Source organism: Canis lupus, chromosome 7 (assembly GCF_003254725.2).
Source record: "Canis lupus dingo isolate Sandy chromosome 7, ASM325472v2, whole genome shotgun sequence".
NCBI classification, from domain to species: Eukaryota; Metazoa; Chordata; class Mammalia; order Carnivora; family Canidae; genus Canis; species Canis lupus.
This window is the reverse complement of record NC_064249.1, coordinates 17,702,835-17,721,588: the sequence shown is the minus strand read 5'-3', so window position 1 is coordinate 17,721,588 and position 18,754 is coordinate 17,702,835. Positions and strand designations below refer to the sequence as shown.

Below are 18,754 nucleotides of genomic sequence, written 5' to 3'. Positions count from 1 at the left end.
GTCCTGCAAGAAGCTGAGAAACGCCAGACCTGCCTCTGCAGTGGGGCCTCTATGAATGACAGATGATACTAGTATAGGTTGCGAGCTCCTTGAAAGCAAAAACCATATTTGATTCATCTTTGGATTCTCAGAGTCTGTCCCTCAGTTGCTGTTCAGTTTGAATAAATGAATGAGCAAAGGGATGAATGAATGAACACTACAGAGGTCCAGAGTTCAGAATGGGTCTGTGGGCTTTGGTCATCAGGGACCTGATGGTCTGGAAGAGGGTGGATATAAGCTGGAATTTGAAATTGAGAAATTTGGATGGCCGAAAAGCTGGGAGAAGGGAGTTTGACTTCTGGATAAAGTCAGAAAATCCAGGGTGGCCAGGGCAGAGTGTTAATGTCATGTTTTGCTTTCTGGTCTCTCTCAGTGATAAAGGAAGCTGCTATCCTGAAGAAACACAACTTATTTGAAGACAATATGGCCTTGCCCAGCGAAAGTGTGTCCAGCTTAACTGATATCAAAACCTCTGCAGGGTCAAATCAGGCCAGCCCTGCCAGGAGAGCCTCGGCCCTTCTGCCAGGAGTTTCAGATAGTGAAACGCTAAGTAACGAAGTATTCCAGGAATCAGGGGAAAAGAAGCAGCCTGGGGTCTCTAGTCCGTTGGCCAAAGAAGAAAGCCTTTCTTTCCCTGTCCCCACCCCTCCCCCAGTTGGGACCGGACAGATGATTATTTCAGGCATGGATGGCCCTCTTGTAGATCTCGTGACTGCAGAGGACACAGCAGGAGCCCTGGGCACACACTCGTCAGAGCTGGAGTTTGGAGGGGCTCCTAAGGACGGAGAACCTACCCACGAAAAGCCAGAATCCAGTTCTGCCTCGAGCTCCTTAAAGGAGCTCAGAAATTTGTTGACGGTGACCATTGAAGTGCCAGTGGAATCTTCCACCCTCGAGATTGAAGAAGATACAAATGAAGAGACCCTCGCTCCCCAAGAAATGGAAAAATTAGAGGAAACAACCCCAACCTACACAGAGGCCAATCAAGCAGCTGCCTCCAGTCAGGACAGCTGTGAAGAGAGTGAGATCAGTGGGAGGGAGGCCCATCCTCCCCCTCTGGAGGCAGAGGCCAGCAGGGAGGAGTTGGGGGGATTTCTGGGGGCTGAGCTGGCCCGTGAAGGGCTCACCCCTGGTGCCAGCAGCCCAGACCCCACAGAGCAGCAAGCAGAAGCTGGGGAGCCCACTGAGGGGGAGATCCAGGGGAGATCTTCCAGCCTGGATGCCCAGGATGAAAGAGGGGCTGCGTCCATTGTGGAGGATGAGGCCAGGCCACAGGAAGATTGCACTTCCGGTGCTCACCATACCTGCCCCAGTGAGAGCCCAGTTTCTGTGGAAGAAACCCTGGGAGGGACCAGCAGCATGACCCAGGCTACTACCAGTGTGAAGACAGAGGAGATTAAGGCTGCCGGTGTTCATGAGTGCCAGTGGGTGGTAGAGAATGCTCCAAACATAGATCTGCTAGGTTCACCAGATTTGGGGGAAAGTACCCCAGAGCAGCCCTCCGAAGAGTGAAAGGGACAATTTGGCCTAAGTATTTCTTTGTTCAAACTCAGCCAAAGGTTAATAGTTATGGGTATGCTTGGGGATTGCACACAAGTTATTACCAAAAAAGAAATAAATAAATAAGTACTTCCTTAACGTGTGTCATGAAACCAGAGGAAATGCACACAGAGCATGCATAGTGAGGCAGACCTCTGTGGGATTGAAGTGTTCTACCCTGAATTACCGCTTTAGCATTTTAGTGGGAAGTGTTTAGGGTGAGAGGCAGCTGTGGATGTCTAAGGGAGGCAGTGGTGTTCCAGCAAAGATGAAGAAAACAGTAGAAGCCCAGTTTCCAATACACTGCACATCTTCCTCTAATGTCCTTCAAGGCTTTTTAATTTTTGGTAAGAATGCAAATGTTTATTGTAAATCAAGCTTCACCATCCACTCAAGCAACTTCACTGTCTCTGAAAGACTCAGCATTCATCCACAGTCAGGCCACCGGAAAGGGTGGGTGGTGAACACCGATCACCCTGCTGTGGGCAGCCCCATAGACCCTGAGAGATTACGCCTGAGAGCACCCAGGGGGACGCTGAACACAATCAGAGGAAAGTTGTGGTCTGTGGGACTGTCTGAGCTTGTTACTGATTCTACTATCAATTTCTTGTTAATTAATTGTGTTGATTCTTATTAATTAATCACCTTTTGGGGAAATTCAGAGGAGGCAAGAAAATTTCCTTGGCATGTTTAAGCCTGAAAGCATTCCAAATTAGCCTTAGACTGTGCAGGGGGCCCTTAGCTAATTCTTAAGCATAAAAGACTACCAATTAAGCAAGCATTATTTGAGTAGCTACTGTATGCCGTGTGCTGTGCTAGGCATAGTGACAACAGCAACAACAACGAAAGAAGAAGAAGAAGAAGAAGAAGAAGAAGAAGAAGAAGAAGAAGAAGAAGAAGAAGAAGAAGAAGAGGAGGAGGAGATAAGGTGCTTTGGCACAAATTAAAAGACCTATGGGAATTAAAAGAAAAACATATGTCAATTTTCAAACCATCATAACTTTCTATCCATCGAAGCAGTCCTGGTTCATTCCCAGAAGAGGAAGAAAGTGAATAAATGGGAAAGGAAGGAAGCAAGGAAGGAATGAAGGAAGGACAAGAAAGAGAAAAGCCAAGATGTACAGCATCAAGTTCCAAAGACATCACCCAAAGTGGAAATCATTTGTCTGGTCATTCAGCAAGTTAACTGAGTCCCTATTATGTCCCAGGTGCTAGAGATACTGTAGTGAAAACGACTCTGTTCCTCCCTCCTGGAACTTACACTTCAATGGAAAGAGACACAGATACTTCTCAATGGATCCTGACCAATAAATGTTTATGTTAAAGGACTTACTTGCAGGAGATTAAAAACATAGGTTCTATTATCCTTCATTTCCTAAAAGCTCCAGTTTCAGATACTACCTCTTGACATTTCCTTCCACAAATATTAATGTTAGATCCCAACATACTGTCCTAAAAGCTTACTGTGATCAGCAGCAGCAAGTTTATGTCAGTTGTTTAGAGACTTTGTCCCATGGTTTAACTCTTTTACCAGGAATTAAAATATTTCTCTGTCCACCTCCCCATGAAGAATTTCCAGGAGATAAAGAATGAAGAATAATCAGTATCATCATAGTCTCATATTGAATTGTTTTCACTTCTCCTAGAGTGTTTAGATCTTCACATCTATGCAGAGTCTCCTTATAGAGAGAGAGGGGGTGGAGGCTACTCCTCTCAGGTCCCCGCAGTACGCAATGCTCACTCATATCCTTGCATTTAGCGCAGAGTACTGAAATTATGTTTACTGGCCGTCTCTCCTGGGACCCCTCTCTTCGAGGACAGAAATTGGGATTTATTAATGGTGTGTGCTTCCTGCTAGAGGTACACAGCCTTGCATAATGGCTCCCTGCCTTCTCCAGTCCCTGACATATCCCTAGTGCCTCGCCTAAGAACTGGCAAGCGTTGAGCTGCTCAAGAAATGTGAGCCCTGAACATCCACCACACTCTGTGCTGGGCTGATTTGGGTCTCCCTGTCAGGCAGGGAGACGTTTTTTAACTGGGCTTTCTGCCCTTGGGGAGTCTTTCCTCCGGTCAAGTCCAGAGTCCACGAGGCAGACAGCCAGATGGTCGGATGCGCTGCCCAGTAAGGCCAGGAGCCAAGGGCGTAATGCCCAGCCCCACCAAGCACGGCCCTTCTCTCCAGGAGAATTGTCAGTGAGTAAGGAGGTCCCAGCCCAGGCCCAGCCCTTGCTGGAGCTTCCTAGCTTCCTTCCTTTGCTCACCTCACGGCTTCTTGGACCCCTTGGAAAACCAAGAGATTTTTCCAACCCTAAAAGAAAGTACATCTGCTTTGGATGGATGAAAATCAGTGCCCATCTTCTAGGCTAGAGGGTACTGAGAACTAAGTGGTAGGGTAGACTTGAGAACACAAAGAATGTTTCTGTACTTATTTCACAAAAGACAAGTTCAGTAGACTAAGCAGGATGATTGTTCCCTTTGGTGATGGAACAGGAAACTAAAGTTCATTAAAAATATCCCTTATTCATTTTAATATGTTGAATGGAGTAACTTCAGATTACTATGAGCTTGTCTTGTTTTTAATAGACTTGTATGTGTTGCTTCAGTGGTTTCCAGGTTAGAGCAAGGTTATTGTAATTTAAATGAGCAGCCTGAAAAGCTTCCAGCGTGGTGCTCTGGGGATCTCTCCTCTGGGCAAATCTATTAGAAATGCATAAAACCTTAGGACATGGTTTTTGGGGAAAATCCCATGACTTTAAATGAGTTCTGTTACTATTGACCTTTTACAAGGAGAATATTTTCCTTGAAAAAAAAAATCAGCTTGTCATCTTTTTCCCTTTGCCGCTTAGAGTGGAGACAGCGGTGCCTTGAATTATGCAGAAAAAAACTCTCTCTTTAAAAAAAAAAAAAAAAAAAAAGGCATTTTGGAAACCACAAGGATAAGATTCCCATCTGTCCAAAAGCTTTTAGAAAGAGCTTTTAGAAAGAGGACCTGTGAAAAACCACAGGTCTCTAGGCCTTATCTTCTACATTTTATTGCAAAGATTCTCAAGTCTGGTTTTGTAACCCTCCAGATTGGAGTCCCTGGTTTCCAAGGGGTTCACAGTTCTCCCAGATGAGTGATTTTCATTCTTTTAAAAAGTGCTAAACTCTACATGCTGCATAGCAATTTAAATTAAAAACAATAAAAATAAAAACCTGTATTAAAAACAATACAGGTTCACTAGGTAAAAAAAAGTTGGGTACATATGTCTTCATATTCTACTAATAAATAAGCGGGTTTGGGGACTTACCTTCTGAAGTCTGCAACTTCAAGAAAAAATCTACACTGTGGATGGGTTTTTCTGGTCACTATATAAAGCAAATAAACTTAAAGCACTTTGTAACCACATATTTACTCTGCCAAATGCCTATATTCCAATAAAATGTTCATCCTTGAAGAGTTGTCCAAATGTCATATTTACTTAGAATGGGGATGGTTTCATCTTTTAAGCAAACATCATACTTGAACTGGGAAGAACGGCCCTCAGATGGAAAGGTGAGTCACTGTTGCTGCATCATGGGACTTCGAATTTTCTGTTTTCAAGAAAGAGTCCACAGAGAAGTCACTTAATGTCAGATATAATTATGCTTTGAAAATTATGCTCATTTCTCTAGGAATTGGAATAAGTCTATAATAACGGGCAATTACTCTTGACGTAATTGAACTACTTTTCAAACAAATTTATTCTCAATGGATAACATTAAGCAAAATACTCGTTCTTTCTATGATCATAAATAAAATAGTATTTACTCACCAAAATCTATAGTTGCTCATTCCCCCAAGAATTCATTCATTAAAAAAAAAAAGATTGTGTATCTATTATGTGCAGGCACTCTAGTGGGTACTGGAGAAGCAGAGATGAACAGGGTGTATATGGTCCCAGACATCAGCAAACTCAAATTCTCATGGTAAACATGGCCAGGGAGGGCCCAGAATGGGTATTTGCTTCCTTGTTTGGCATAAAACTTGTCTCTAAGAGTTTTAACTCTATCTATGCCAACAGCTCTAGCCAGGAAAGAAGAAATATTGGAGAAATCAAGTCTAACTGGGTGCAACAAAGACTTTCTACTCCCTCTCCTTCCATTCCAAATTCCCAATATGCAAGAATCATTCCCAGAGTGGCTTCTCCAGGACCTCTATTTAGGGCCAAGGATCAGATTGGAATTGGCAGTTCCAATTCCAATTGGAGATTTCATTGATTTGAAATGTCTTCTGCATAGTTTTATCTTAGATTATATGTTTATTTGGTGTGATTTGGGTGGAACTAATGGACATCTTGGGTGGAGTCAAGTAAATAAAGCTCTTCTGTCAGCCATGCTTGGAGCTGCTCCGACTTGAACAACTCTCAATCTTGGCCACAGTCTTCCCCTTTCTGAGAACTTCTGATCCTCCTTTCTCAATCTGGCCAATTCTCACAAGAGTCAGGATAAGTCTGGACAAATCCTTCCCCTCTCCCCCATAATACGTTGCTAAACTGTCACCTGAATTTACTTGCCCACTTCTGGTGGTTTTCTCTCACTTTACTGCAGCCATCTACCTTCTCTGTGCCACCATCTTCAATCTTTGTGTCCCTAACAGAGTGTACATAATTGTATACAGAAAGTGCTCAATAAATGTTGAATGAATGAATATCGCCAATCCCAGAAGTAGGAGACAAGTGGAGAGATAGCTGATAATTGCCTAGCACAGCATAATGGTCTGGGAAGCTGGTAACTACTTACCCTCAGCCCACTGAGATAGTTCTATTTTAGTAATGGGATTTCATCAAGTGTTTGGGCACACCTGTCCCTCTGGGAGACAGCATCAGAACCAAGCTGCCCCCAAATCAAGCTAGCTGGTATAAACCATTCCTAGTTTTCAGAACAAGTGCTTCCACTGGTTTTTCCTGATATCCCTATGAGGCCAACATGGTAAAAAGTTAAGAAGTTTACCCTTGAATTTCACCCAAATCTGTGAAATATGAGCAAATGTTCAAGAAATTCGTGGACAGCACCTGCCTTCTGGCAATCCTTCCTCTTGAGGCTGGGCAAGGAACAGGAAAGAAGCTGTGGTCCCTGCTTTTAGGAAACTTAGTCCAGTCAGGAAGACTGAGAAGCAAGTGGTGGTTCTGCAAGTAGAGGAGGGAGCATTCTGGCAGCACAAATGAAGGGCAACTAAAGAGTCTACTCAAGAAATTTCAGATTTGGTTTTGAACCTATTGAGCCTGCCCTTTATATGCTGCATCTTTTTTTTAAAAGATTGTATTTATTTATTCATGAGAGACATACAGAAAGAGAGAGAGAGGCAGAGACACACACAGGCAGAGGGAGAAGCAGGCTCCATGCCAGGAGCCTGACGTGGGACTCGATCCCGGGTGTCCAGGACCATACCCTGGGCCAAAGGTGGCACTAAACCGCTGAGCCACCCGGGCTGCCCTATACAGCCTCTTTTACTTCTTCTCTGTCATGGACTAAAATCCAAACTCTAGTTGCTTACAGATACTCTGAAGAAAACTTTTTTCAAGACCTCTTTATACCAACCCCTACACACTCTTCAGGAATCTTGAGTCTTCTGGATGCTGATCCAGACCTTCTGCAGATCCATTGTGGTTTAATTTATGGAATCCAAATTCATGGATCAATTTTCTCCCTCTGGTCTCTATACAAAAGGATACACACATGTAGTGGTGAGACCTCTCTGTCTATAGCAATTTTAGGTGGAACTGTTGGGGTAGGAAAATGGATTTATGTGTTGGGGAATTTCTAAAAGATACTCAAGTGATTTGGAAGCTGAGGGGTGGTTTTTGGTAATAATACTTAACCCCCCCTCCCTCCCTGCCCCTGCATTCTGTGCAGCTTCCTGAATCATGTGGGGGACAGTTTTTTTGTACATTGGTTTGAGGAGATCATGTGGGGAAAAATGAATGTACTTTCATTTCTATCTGTCAGAGGCTTCAAGCATTGAACCCTTACATTTTTTATTCAGGTCTTAGAATAAATGATACTTTCCAGGCACCATCAGGATTCCTTCATGGGCTAATTTTTTCCAAAAATACTTGTTGATATCTACTAATGTGCTGTGGACTCTGCCAGGCCCTGAGAACAGAGTAGCAAACTCCCATCCTCGCTGCATTCAGACTGTGGGTTATCTTTTCTGAACTGAACATTTCTGTTACTCAGCTTAAGGGAAATATGTTTTTTTATAAATTTATTTTTATTGGTGTTTAATTTGCCAACATATAGAATAACACCCAGTGCTCATCTCATCAAGTGCCTCCCTCAGTGCCTGGCACCCATTCACCCCCACCCCCCACCCACCTCCCCTTCCATCACCCCTAGTTCGTCTCCCAGAGTTAGGAGTCTCTCATGTTCTGTCTCCCTTTCTGATATTTCCCACTCATTTTTTTCTCCTTTCCCCTTTATTCCTTTTCACTATTTTTTATATTCCCCAAATGAATGAGACCATATAATGTTTGTCCTTCTCCGATTGACTTATTTCACTCAGCATAATACCCTCCAGTTCCATCCACGTCGAAACAAATGGTGGGTATTTGTCATTTCTAATGGCTGAGTAATATTCCATTGTATACATAGACCACATCTTCCTTATCCATTCATCTCTCGATGGACACCGAGGCTCCTTCCACAGTTTGGCTATCGTGGACATTGCTGCTATAAACATCGGGGTGCAGGTGTCCTGGCGTTTCATTGCACCTGTATCTTTGGGGTAAATCCTCAGCAGTGCAATTGCTGGGTCGTAGGGCAGATCTATTTTTAACTCTTTGAGGAACCTCCACACAGTTTTCCAGAATTTTCCAGTTCACATTCTAAGGGAAATATTCTTATATATAAATGAACCCCTCCATCTTTCAGATCACATTTTAGAATTCTTTATTAAGTTTGCTTATAAACTTGATTTCTTGGAGGTCCTTTATGAGAAAACTGTATGGCTGTCAACTTATTGTGTGAACTTGGGCTAATTATTTAACCTTTACAAGAACCAGTTTGTGAAATGGGAGGAACAGTACCCACATCACAAGGCCACGGTGAGGATTAAGAGATAATGTGTAATAGACATTGACACATAGATGAATAAAATGAGATTCAGAGAAGTTAAGCAACTTTCTGAAGATTACACAGCTAGTAACTAGTTGAGCCAGGTGCATCATTTAGCAATTGCTATAAATAAAACCATTAAAAAACTCAGTGGCTTTAAAACAGTAACCATTTGTTATTGCTCAGAAGACTACAAGCCAGGCATCAGGGAGATAGTTCTTCCGATCTTGGCCAGCTCTCTCAACATGTTTGGGGCTGGCTGTATGTCAATCTAGCCTAGTGGTGTTTGGGACAACAAGGCTCTACTCCATGTGGTCTGTTTTCCTTCAGCAGGCTGATTTGGGCTTATATGTGTGATGTAAGCAAGGTTAAGAGAGAGAAGGAAGGAGGGAGGGGGAGAGAGAGAGAAAAAGTAGGGCGTGAAGGAGAAACAAAAGCTTCTTAAGACCTGGGCTCAGAACTAGTGCAACATCCCTTCTGCCTTACTTTACTAAGCAAGTCACAAGACTGGCCAAGATTCAAGGGATGGAAAGAGCTGCAAAGTCACATTGCATTGGTCATGAGTCCAGGGAAGCCACTTAATTGGCTGATTGTCAATGCAATCAGCCTACCTCACCAGGATTCAAAGGACTCCTGTACTATGAACAAAACCCACACTCTTGCCTCTACTATGTTAACCATAAACACACTGACAACATTGGTTCCCATCACATACTTCCCCCAACGTCTATGTGCTGTTCTAGTCCCACTGACCATAGGGTGAATGAAACATGATCACTTCTAACTCAAATCCTTTGATCTTTCAAAGAATCTTGATTTTTGCATTGGTTTTGAAAATGAATCTTCTATTGAAAAATATTTTGTAAATCTTTAAACCTTGCAAATTGAACACCAATAAAAAATAAATTTATTATTAAAAAAAAAAACTTTAAACCTTGTAAAGAAGAAAGGTCCAAAAGGGATTTTTCTCCCTAACTTAGCAACAGAATTCACATTGTTTATATACTGCTTTGATCAACAAAATCAGTGGTGATAAGCAACATGTTAATTATATCAGGGTTAGAAAATTTTATCTGACATAGTATATAACCTCAGAAATACAAGCAAAATTCTCTACAACAAACGTGCCAATAAGGGACACAGTTTTCTACAGTGAACACTCATAGTCCTCAGAAAAGGTTACAGTCCTTGGGGGATAATTATAAACACACATCCACCCACTCAACAACACTCTGAGGGAAAGTTTTTTTGTCTTCTCAGAAGTAAAACGAAATGAAACAAAAAAAATGTTAAACTAGAAAATCTATTCCCCGCTACCAAACAAATAAGGATAAATCTTAACACATTTATCCCATATTTATTCTATATAACTCTAAGGTAACTGATCTGTAAATACTCCTAACCCCTCTCCTTCTCCTATTAAAATATGATCTTCAGGATATAACAGTTTTCAAAGTACTTGTAATCAGATTTTGCCCTTCTAGTTTTCTTGCTAGAATATTGCTGTTGTGACCGATGGTTGTCTTTTAAAATTTTAAATAAAAGGTTTTGGGGCTTACAATAATTTTACTCTATATCTTGTAGTATAACATTTGATCAAGAATGTTCTTTCTTGGGATGCCTGGGTGGTTGAGCATTTGCCTTCGGCTTGGGACGTGATCCTGGGAGAAGCAGGCTCTTCTCCCTCTGCCTATGTCTCTGCCTTTCTCTGTGTGTCTCTCATGAAAAAATAAGTAATTCTTAAAAAAAAAAAAAAAAAAAAGAATGTTCTTTCTTTTCCTGTCTACCCAACACATTGGACCACATCATTCTGCTCCTACCATCAATTTCTCTGAATGAATTCCTTTGGATATTATGTTAACGACATTGATTTTGGCACTTAATTACATATCACCAAGAAACTTTTAATGATTTCCTATGTGTTTTGACTCATAACTTTTGGAGAAGAAAGAGTTTTCCCTGCATGTCTAGATACTCAGTATATTCATGGAATCATAGACCATTAGGGTTGAAGATAGCCTGGTGTTTTCCCAGGGCAAATGCACTTCCCCCTTTAAAACCTTCTTGCTAAGTGGCCATCCACTGGGGATCAAGAATTCACTGTCTCCTGAAATCATTCCATTTTCAGGTAGCTCTGGTAGTTAGAGACCAAATATCTTACTCTTTCCTTCCCCACTTTTCCTCCACCAATGTCATCACCTGTAATTTCTGTCCCATGGACTGTATACTGAGTGTATATCTGTTCTAAGCTCTTTTCATCAGGACAGATGTCAAATCTCCAAACAACTGATATCTTTTTCTGGAATGAATATTCCCAAATTTTTTCTCTCTCTCTTTTTTTTATGTGACATGACTTTTAAATTTTACTTATTTTTTTGGTGAGGTATAATTAACATACATTATATTAGTTGCAGGTATACAAGATACTAATTCAACAATTCTATACATTACTCAGTGCTCACACAATAAATATAGTCACCATCTGTCACTAAGCAATGTTACAACAATATTATTAACCATATTTAAATTTGTAACTAATTAGCTAGAGTGTCGTTTGTAACCAAGAAACTGGACTGATAGAACAGTCATGTTTAGGATCAGATACTTACCAACAGGATCTAACACTCCATCGTGAATATGGTAGCTTAGACCATTGGGAACTGTGATTTGTGCCTGGCAGTGACTTCGTACCATGAGGACATGTAGAAGGTGAACGCCGGCATCCCTGGCAAGAAGCTCTACAACAAGGTACAGTCTACATTGCTCAGCTAACAAAGTGGATTTAGTCTTCACTTAAATTGCAGGAAAGAAAAAGTGGAGAAAGAACTATCTTCTCCATCAACAGATTTCCAAACTCATAGCTGCATTGAACTTCAAAACACCAAGAAGAGGGATCCCTGGCTCAGCGGTTTGGTGCCTGCCTTTGGCCCAGGGCACGATCCTGGAGTCCCGGGATTGAGTCCCGCAACGGGCTCCCTGCATGGAGCCTGCTTCTCCCTCTGCCTGTGTCTCTGCCTCTCTCTCTCTCTATCATGAATAAATAAATAAATCGGGATTCCTGGGTGGCGCAGCGGTTTGGCTCCTGCCTTTGGCCCAGGGCGCGATCCTGGAGACCCGGGATCGAATCCCACATCGGGCTCCCGGTGCATGGAGCCTGCTTCTTCCTCTGCCTATGTCTCTGTCTCTCTCTCTTTCTCTCTCTGTGACTATCATAAATAAATAAAATTGAAAAAAAATTTTTTTAAAAATAAATAAATCTTAAAAACAACAACAACAACAACAAGAACCATCTAAATCTTTCTGCTGAGCGAGTGTATTTTCAACATATGTAAGTGTACCAGCCTTGGAAAGAATTGTTTACAAATAGTTTGCGATAAGGGCGCCTGGATGGCTTATTCAGTTGAGTGGCCGCCTTCAGCTTGGGTCATGATCCCAGGGTCCTGGGATGGAGCTCCATGTCCTCCTCTCTGCTCAGCGGGGAGCCTGCCTCTTCTCCCTGCCTCCCACTGTCATCTCTTTCTCATATAAATAAAATCTTAAAAACAAAACAAAAAACTCCAAAGAGTTTGCAATAAGGTGGAGAAGGCTTAGCCATGGTTTTGAATTTTAAAAAATCTCAAGAAGATTAAATATATATCCATAGGCAAAAAAGCCTGGAAGAAATTTTGCTGAAATGGAAACAGTAGCTTGGGCTGATAAGATTTTAAATGTTTATTATTGCCTTGTATTCTCCACCCTGCCCCCCATGTTCCATAATGAAGATGTATTATTGTCAAAATCAGGAAAACATGAATGTTTTAAAATATTTTAAATTTTAATTTAAATCAGTCAAAAGGATTCTCTTTTTCTGGAATCTCATAAGTTAAAGGATGCTTTGGGTGCATTTACTCCTATCCATAGGCCCATTAACAACAGTGTATAATTGGAAATGATAGATAAACAAGGGGGAAAAAGTCACTAGAAACCTTTGCCAAGTTAAAAATCAGCCCCTAAAATAACCATTTGATGAGTACTGTTCTGAAGGGCTCTGAGGCTTCTTTGAAGTTCTGATCTTGACTCAAATCTTTTTCACCATAATTCCTATGGTGATGCCCTGGCATCTGTTGGACCACCTTGCCAGCCCTTTCTTCTCACTGTGGAGGGCCAGACACCTGAACACAGCAAGATTTAACGGACTGCCTAGTGGGGAATTAGGAACATCTAGGTTCTATTTTGTGATATAGTACTGAGGAATCCCCCAAGAGGTCTAACATGAAAGACAACTGAATTTATTTAAGCCCATTACTGCTTGCAATGATATGCCTTAAGAAATTCCAAATACGAAAGAGATCACACTCGTTAAAGCACAACATGACACACCGTGAAAAACACAGCATATGGTTGTTATTTGAAGTCTAAAAAGCCTGAATATCCTTTGATGTGTAAACGTGTCCTTTTTTGATTCTCTGAAAAATAGTGGTTTCTAGATCAAAACCACAGATGGAAACTCTCTCAATGGGTAAAAATCACCTGGAGATAAAGTTGATAGACTCCATTAAGGGGATGACATTAAATACATGAACACAAAACATTTAAATGCATCTACACGAACAAGACAACCTCATAATTGCTCTTTAAAATTTAGTAAGCCCATTAAAATGGGAGAGACACTCCTTTAAATATTTTTCCACTCCTAGTTATGTAATAGTTACCATGGAAGTTGTAATTTCATCCCACTTATTAAAACCCTTTATAAACTATATACAGCTGCCATCAAAAATCTATTTGGGGAAAATGTTAGTTCAGAATTAACAGGGTTATAGTAAAATCCTTAAGAATAAGGATTATGCCCTAAATGTTATACTTACTTCTTAATTAAACTACTGCTAAGATGTAAGTGATGAAGTTAATTGTGAAATTGTAAAATTCATTTTCTTCTCTTCTGTTATTTCCCTTGACCCCATCCTTAGATCTTTAGCTTAGATTTGTTTCACAGTACTTTTGTCTCTGTATATAAATATGTGTATGTATATATATATATATATGTGAAGAAATTTATTATATTTTTTTTAGTAATCCCTAAACCCAACATGAGGCTTGAACTTATGACCCAGAGATCAAGAGTCACGTGCACTTCTGACTGAGCCAGTCAGGTGCCCCAATATGTTACAAAAGTCTAATCTTCCTCTCTCAGTCAATGCTTTTTGGAAGCAAGTAACAAAGCCCTACTCAAACTAGCTTAGGCAAAAAGAGGAGAGTATAATGTCATACAAGTACCCCCTGGAAATCAATGAACCCAAAATTCATCGGGAGATCATTGCTCCATCTTTCTCTATCTCTGAGGCCACTTGGTCTCCCATTTTTGCTTCTCTTGGTACATCTACTTGCATTTTCATCAATTTGCTATATAGCCTTCTTTACTTTTCTGTACACAGCAGGGACGGTCACTATCTCATAGCCCTGAGTTTACTTATCCCTCATTTCTAGGAACCAGCAAAGACCCCCTGGTCCAAATCAGCAGAGCCAGGTGGTGAGGTCACAGAGCACACATCTGGCCAGAGCTTTCTTTCTTTCTTTCTTTTTTTTAAATTTATTTATGATAGTCATCACAGAGAGAGAGAGAGAGGCAGAGACACAGGCAGAGGGAGAAGCAGGCTCCATGCACCGGGAGCCCGACGTGAGATTCGATCCCGGGTCTCCAGGATCGTGCCCTGGGCCAAAGGCAGGCGCTAAACCGCTGCGCCACCCAGGGATCCCTGGCCAGAGCTTTCTAAATTTATTTGAACATAGAGCATTAGCCACCCACACTGTCTGGCTTTAGAGGAGGAAATTGTGGGGTATACCTGTTCATATCCTTTAAAACAGAATTCCTCAAGATGTGAGTTTGGGGTGTTCTGGCTGTTTTGATTTACAGTTTTTATTTTAGGGGTAGGCAAACAGACCCAAGGAGACAAAAGAACTTGCTTAAATTACCAAAAATTAAATTAAATTACCAAAATATGATTCAGTCCAACCTGGATACCAAGGAGAAGTATAATGGATACCTGAGCCAGAAGTAAAGAATGAGAGTTGACTAGTTCCTTCTGCTTTCCTCAGCAATTTCTAAATTAAGGCGCTGTTTTCTGAAGATTTTATGTATTTATTCATGAGAGACACAGAGAGAGAGAGGTAGAGACACAGGCAGAGGGAGAAGCAGCCTCCCTGTGGAGAGCCTGATGTGGGACTCGATCTCAGGACCGCAGGATCACGACCTGAGCCAAAGGCAGAGCCACTCAATCACTGAGCCACCCAGGTGCCCCTAAATTAAGGCTTTTTATCACAAGCAAGGCTGTAGTGATTTCCCAAGGCTGTCATAACAGGTTGAGACACACTTGGAGGCTTAAAGCAACACAAATGTATTTGCTCACAGTTCTGGATCGTATCCACAAGGCCATGCTCCCTTGGAAATCTCTGGGGGCAAATCCTTCCTTGCCTCTTCCAGCTTCTGGTGGCTCCAGGTGTTTTGGGGCTTGTGTCTGCCTAATTCCAGTCTGCTTCAGTCTTCCCATGGCTTTCTCCTCTTATGTCTTCTCTTCTGTTTCTTATAAGAACACTTGTCATTGACTTTAGGCCCACCCAGATAATCTCACTTGAGACCCATAATTCTATCTGAAAAGCCTTTTATCCAAATATGATCACACTCAAAGGTTGCAGGAGTGAAAACGTAGACATATCTTTTAGGGGCCACCATTCAAATCACTACAAAGGCCTCATAAGGTATCATAATGCACTTAAAAAGATCAAGAGGACACAAGAGGGAAGGGCGAAAAGGTAATGATTTGGGATTTTTCTTTTTGAAATTGTAGAATACAGAATTGAGAAAGAAAATGTATCAGAATTTCAAGAGTATGCAGTATCCTATTTTCCAGGTTACAAAATTTATATCCTAGATATTCCCTGATATGTTCATTCATCTAACCTTTGGGCCATGTGATAGGCCATACCTATCATATGAGTGTGGTGGTATTTTTTGTTTGTAAAAAAAATTCCCTGGCAAAAAATTGTTTGATAGCACACGATAATTCACATCATATACATTTTGATCCGTTATCATAGAAATCATTCTTTGAAAGGCTTCATCAAATTTCCCTTGGTGCTTCTCAATTCTTTGGCATTTAAATGACTCTTTTTGGAAGAACCTACTGTGTTTCGGAAATACCAGTGTTAAACTAAAAAGGATGCTTGAGTGCAGACCAACTTTTTTTTTTAAAGATTTTATTTATTTATTCATGAGAGACACAGAGAGAGAGAGAGAGAGGCAGAGACACAGGTAGAGGGGGGAGCAGGCTCTATGAAGGGAGGTGTATGCGGGACTCCATCCTGGAATTCCCGGATCACACTCTAAGCCAAAGGAAGATGCTCAACCCCTGAGCCACCCAGGTATCTCACAGACCAACTTTTTTAGAGGTCAGTTTATTAGTGAATATTTTCATCTTATAGTGACTCTTGCTTTTATCCATATAGTTGGATTTGCAGAGTTTTGGAGAACGAATATTCTGAAAAAGTTTCTATTGGGGCACCTGGGTTTGGCTCAAGTTGTGATCCCGGGGTCCTAGGATCGAGTCCTGCTTCCGGGTCCCTGCAGGGAGTCTGCTTCTCCCTCTGCCTATGTCTCTGCCTCTTTCTGTGTGTCTCTCGAAAATAAATTAAAAAAAAAAAAAGCTTCTATTGACAAACGAAAAATGTGTCAAACAAGGAAGAGGAAGAGGAATTGTTCTGTTTGCTCTGGGGAGGAACAGACTTGAGCTGGGGTAGATAAGACAGCATGATAGCTGCACAGTTCCTTACACAGTAACCTGGCAATTTTTAAGTTAAGTTAAATGGTAAGACTCATATGGCAAGAAGCATGAGATCTATTTTAATGATGCTGAAGGAAAATGTCTTAGAAGTTGAAAGTACAGAGAACCAAGTCTCTTACCACTGTAAAGGGTTTCTGATAGTTAGAATTGTCCATGAATGAAAAAAGTAATCATGCAGAGTAGTAAGATATCCATCATTAGAAATTTTTCATCCTGGGGCACCTGGGTGGTTCAGTGGTTGAGCATCTGCCTTAGGCTCATGTGATCCCAGGGTTCTGGGATCGAGCCCTGCATTGGGCTCCCCACAGGAAGCCTGCTTCTCCCTCTGCCTATGTCTCTCTCTCTCTCTCTCTGTGTGTGTGTCTTTCATCAATCAATAAATAAAATCTTCAAAAAAAAAAAAAGAAAGAAAATCTTTCAACGTGACATCAATGACTCTGGGTACACCATCAGTATCCTTGCATTGATTTGGGGTATAAGAGAGTATAGGGTGGAAAAGCTGTTGGTTTAATGGTTTAACACTTTGTAAATTTTAGATCCAGACAATGTGCCATAAAGTAGGTCAATTCAAGCCTGGAAAAAGGGATCTTTTCTCTTATGCAGCTTCTAAATCAGCACCATCCAACAGAAGAATGATACAAGTCAGAAAGTAATTAAAATTTCTAGTAGTCACGATAAAAAAGTGAAGCCCGGTGAAATTAGTGTTCGTACTATATTTTAACACACTATATCTAAAAATATTGTCACCTAAACATTAACAAATGTTAAAAATAATCAGCTATTCTACATGATTTTTTCATAATAAGTCTTCGAAATCCAGTATATATTTACACTTATGACCTAACCACATTTCAGGTGCTCAATAGACATATGTGGCTAGTGGCTATCATATTGAACAGCACGTTCTAGAATATGTCATAAATAAAAGTACAAATCAGATTTCTTGGAGTTAAAAAAAAGAACCTACTTCATTAATGCATAAAAATGGTCTCGAAAATCCAGGTTCCCTGGCCTACTGGAGGAATGGACGTGACAGGAAAACACTTTTGTTTAACTGGTATATATTCTCACTTCCCTTGGTGACCTCTCTTATAATTTTCCTGCTTTGTCACCACAACCTAACATTAAGTAAATTAAATAACTTTGCAAAGCATTAAATTTTCTTACGAACTTCTAACAGTCTCCACCTCTCAAAAAAAAAAAAAAAAGTAAATAACAATCCTCTAATACTTTTATGTTAATCTTATTATATTTCATACTTTTATTCCAGGAACAACTGCAATTACTTATAGGATAGTCCCCCTTATCAGAGGTTTCACCTTTTACAGTTTCTTTTCTTTTTTGTATATTTTTTTATTGAAGTTCGATTTGCCAACATATAGTATAACACCCAGTGCTCATCCCATCAAGTGCCCCCTTCAGTGCCCGTCACCCAGTCACCCCATCCCCCCGCCCACCTCCCCTTCCACTACCCCCACCTTTTACAGTTTCAATCCCTGTGGTCAACCACTATCCAAAGCAGTTGATCCTTCTTCTGTCGTGTGGTCAGAAGGTCACCAATAGCCTAACACTATGTCACAATGCCTGAGTCGTTCACCTCACTTTATCTCATCATCTAGACATTCTATCCTTTCATATCACAAAAAGAACAGTGAATACACTACAATAAGATATTTTAAGAAAGAGAGGGAGACTACGTACATGTAACTTTTATTATAGTATATTGTTATAATTGTTCTATTATTACTATTGTTATAAATCTCTTACTGTGCCTAATCTATAAATTAAACTTTATCACAGGTGTGTGTGCATAGAAAAAACAGTATATATAGGGTTTGGTCCTATCCAGGTTTTCAGGCATCTACTGGGGATGTTGGAACATATCCCCCATGGATAATAGGGGACTACTGTAGTAAAGCTTTTACTGTTTACTAGTTGTGTCTTATCACTCTGGGATTTACATACTCTCAAGGGAAGCAGTCTTGGAATATTTCCAGTAACACAGTATCTCTGTGCGTCTTACACAGAGGAGAAAAGAAAAGGAAAATCATAAAGACAATCTGGGCTACCTCCATAACTATAAAATTTCCCCAAAGCTTGGTCAAAATAATGATGTTTTTAAACACTTTTCCAAGGAGATTTTGTTATATATATTTATAGCATTTAGGAACTTGATAAGCTATATGCAAAGCAAAATTAAAAGTAAAATGGAACAGATTGTTCAGTTAACCCATTTTAGGAATCAATAGACATTTCAAAACCTCATATTTGTATCTTCAGTGTAA

General features: G+C 40.7%; 1 protein-coding gene and 1 long non-coding RNA gene across 4 annotated transcripts in view; one reads left to right on the top strand and one right to left on the bottom strand.

Moving 5' to 3' along the window:
- Positions 1-5,015, top strand: part of NIBAN1 (niban apoptosis regulator 1) — a 212,785-nt gene extending 207,770 nt beyond the window's left edge. For all 3 annotated transcript variants that reach the window (XM_025430082.3, XM_025430083.3, XM_025430084.3), the window contains one exon: positions 413-5,015. In XM_025430082.3, the coding sequence (XP_025285867.3) occupies positions 413-1,551 (1,139 nt within the window). In that variant the 3' untranslated portion in view covers positions 1,552-5,015. The remainder of the gene's footprint in view (positions 1-412) is intronic.
- On the bottom strand, positions 4,466-18,031 carry LOC118355320 (uncharacterized). The gene is made up of 2 exons (XR_004817575.2): positions 17,948-18,031; positions 4,466-5,151 (listed from the first exon to the last, which is right to left on the bottom strand). It is a non-coding gene; the product is annotated as an uncharacterized LOC118355320 (long non-coding RNA).
- Between the last annotated feature and the right edge of the window lie 723 nt (positions 18,032-18,754).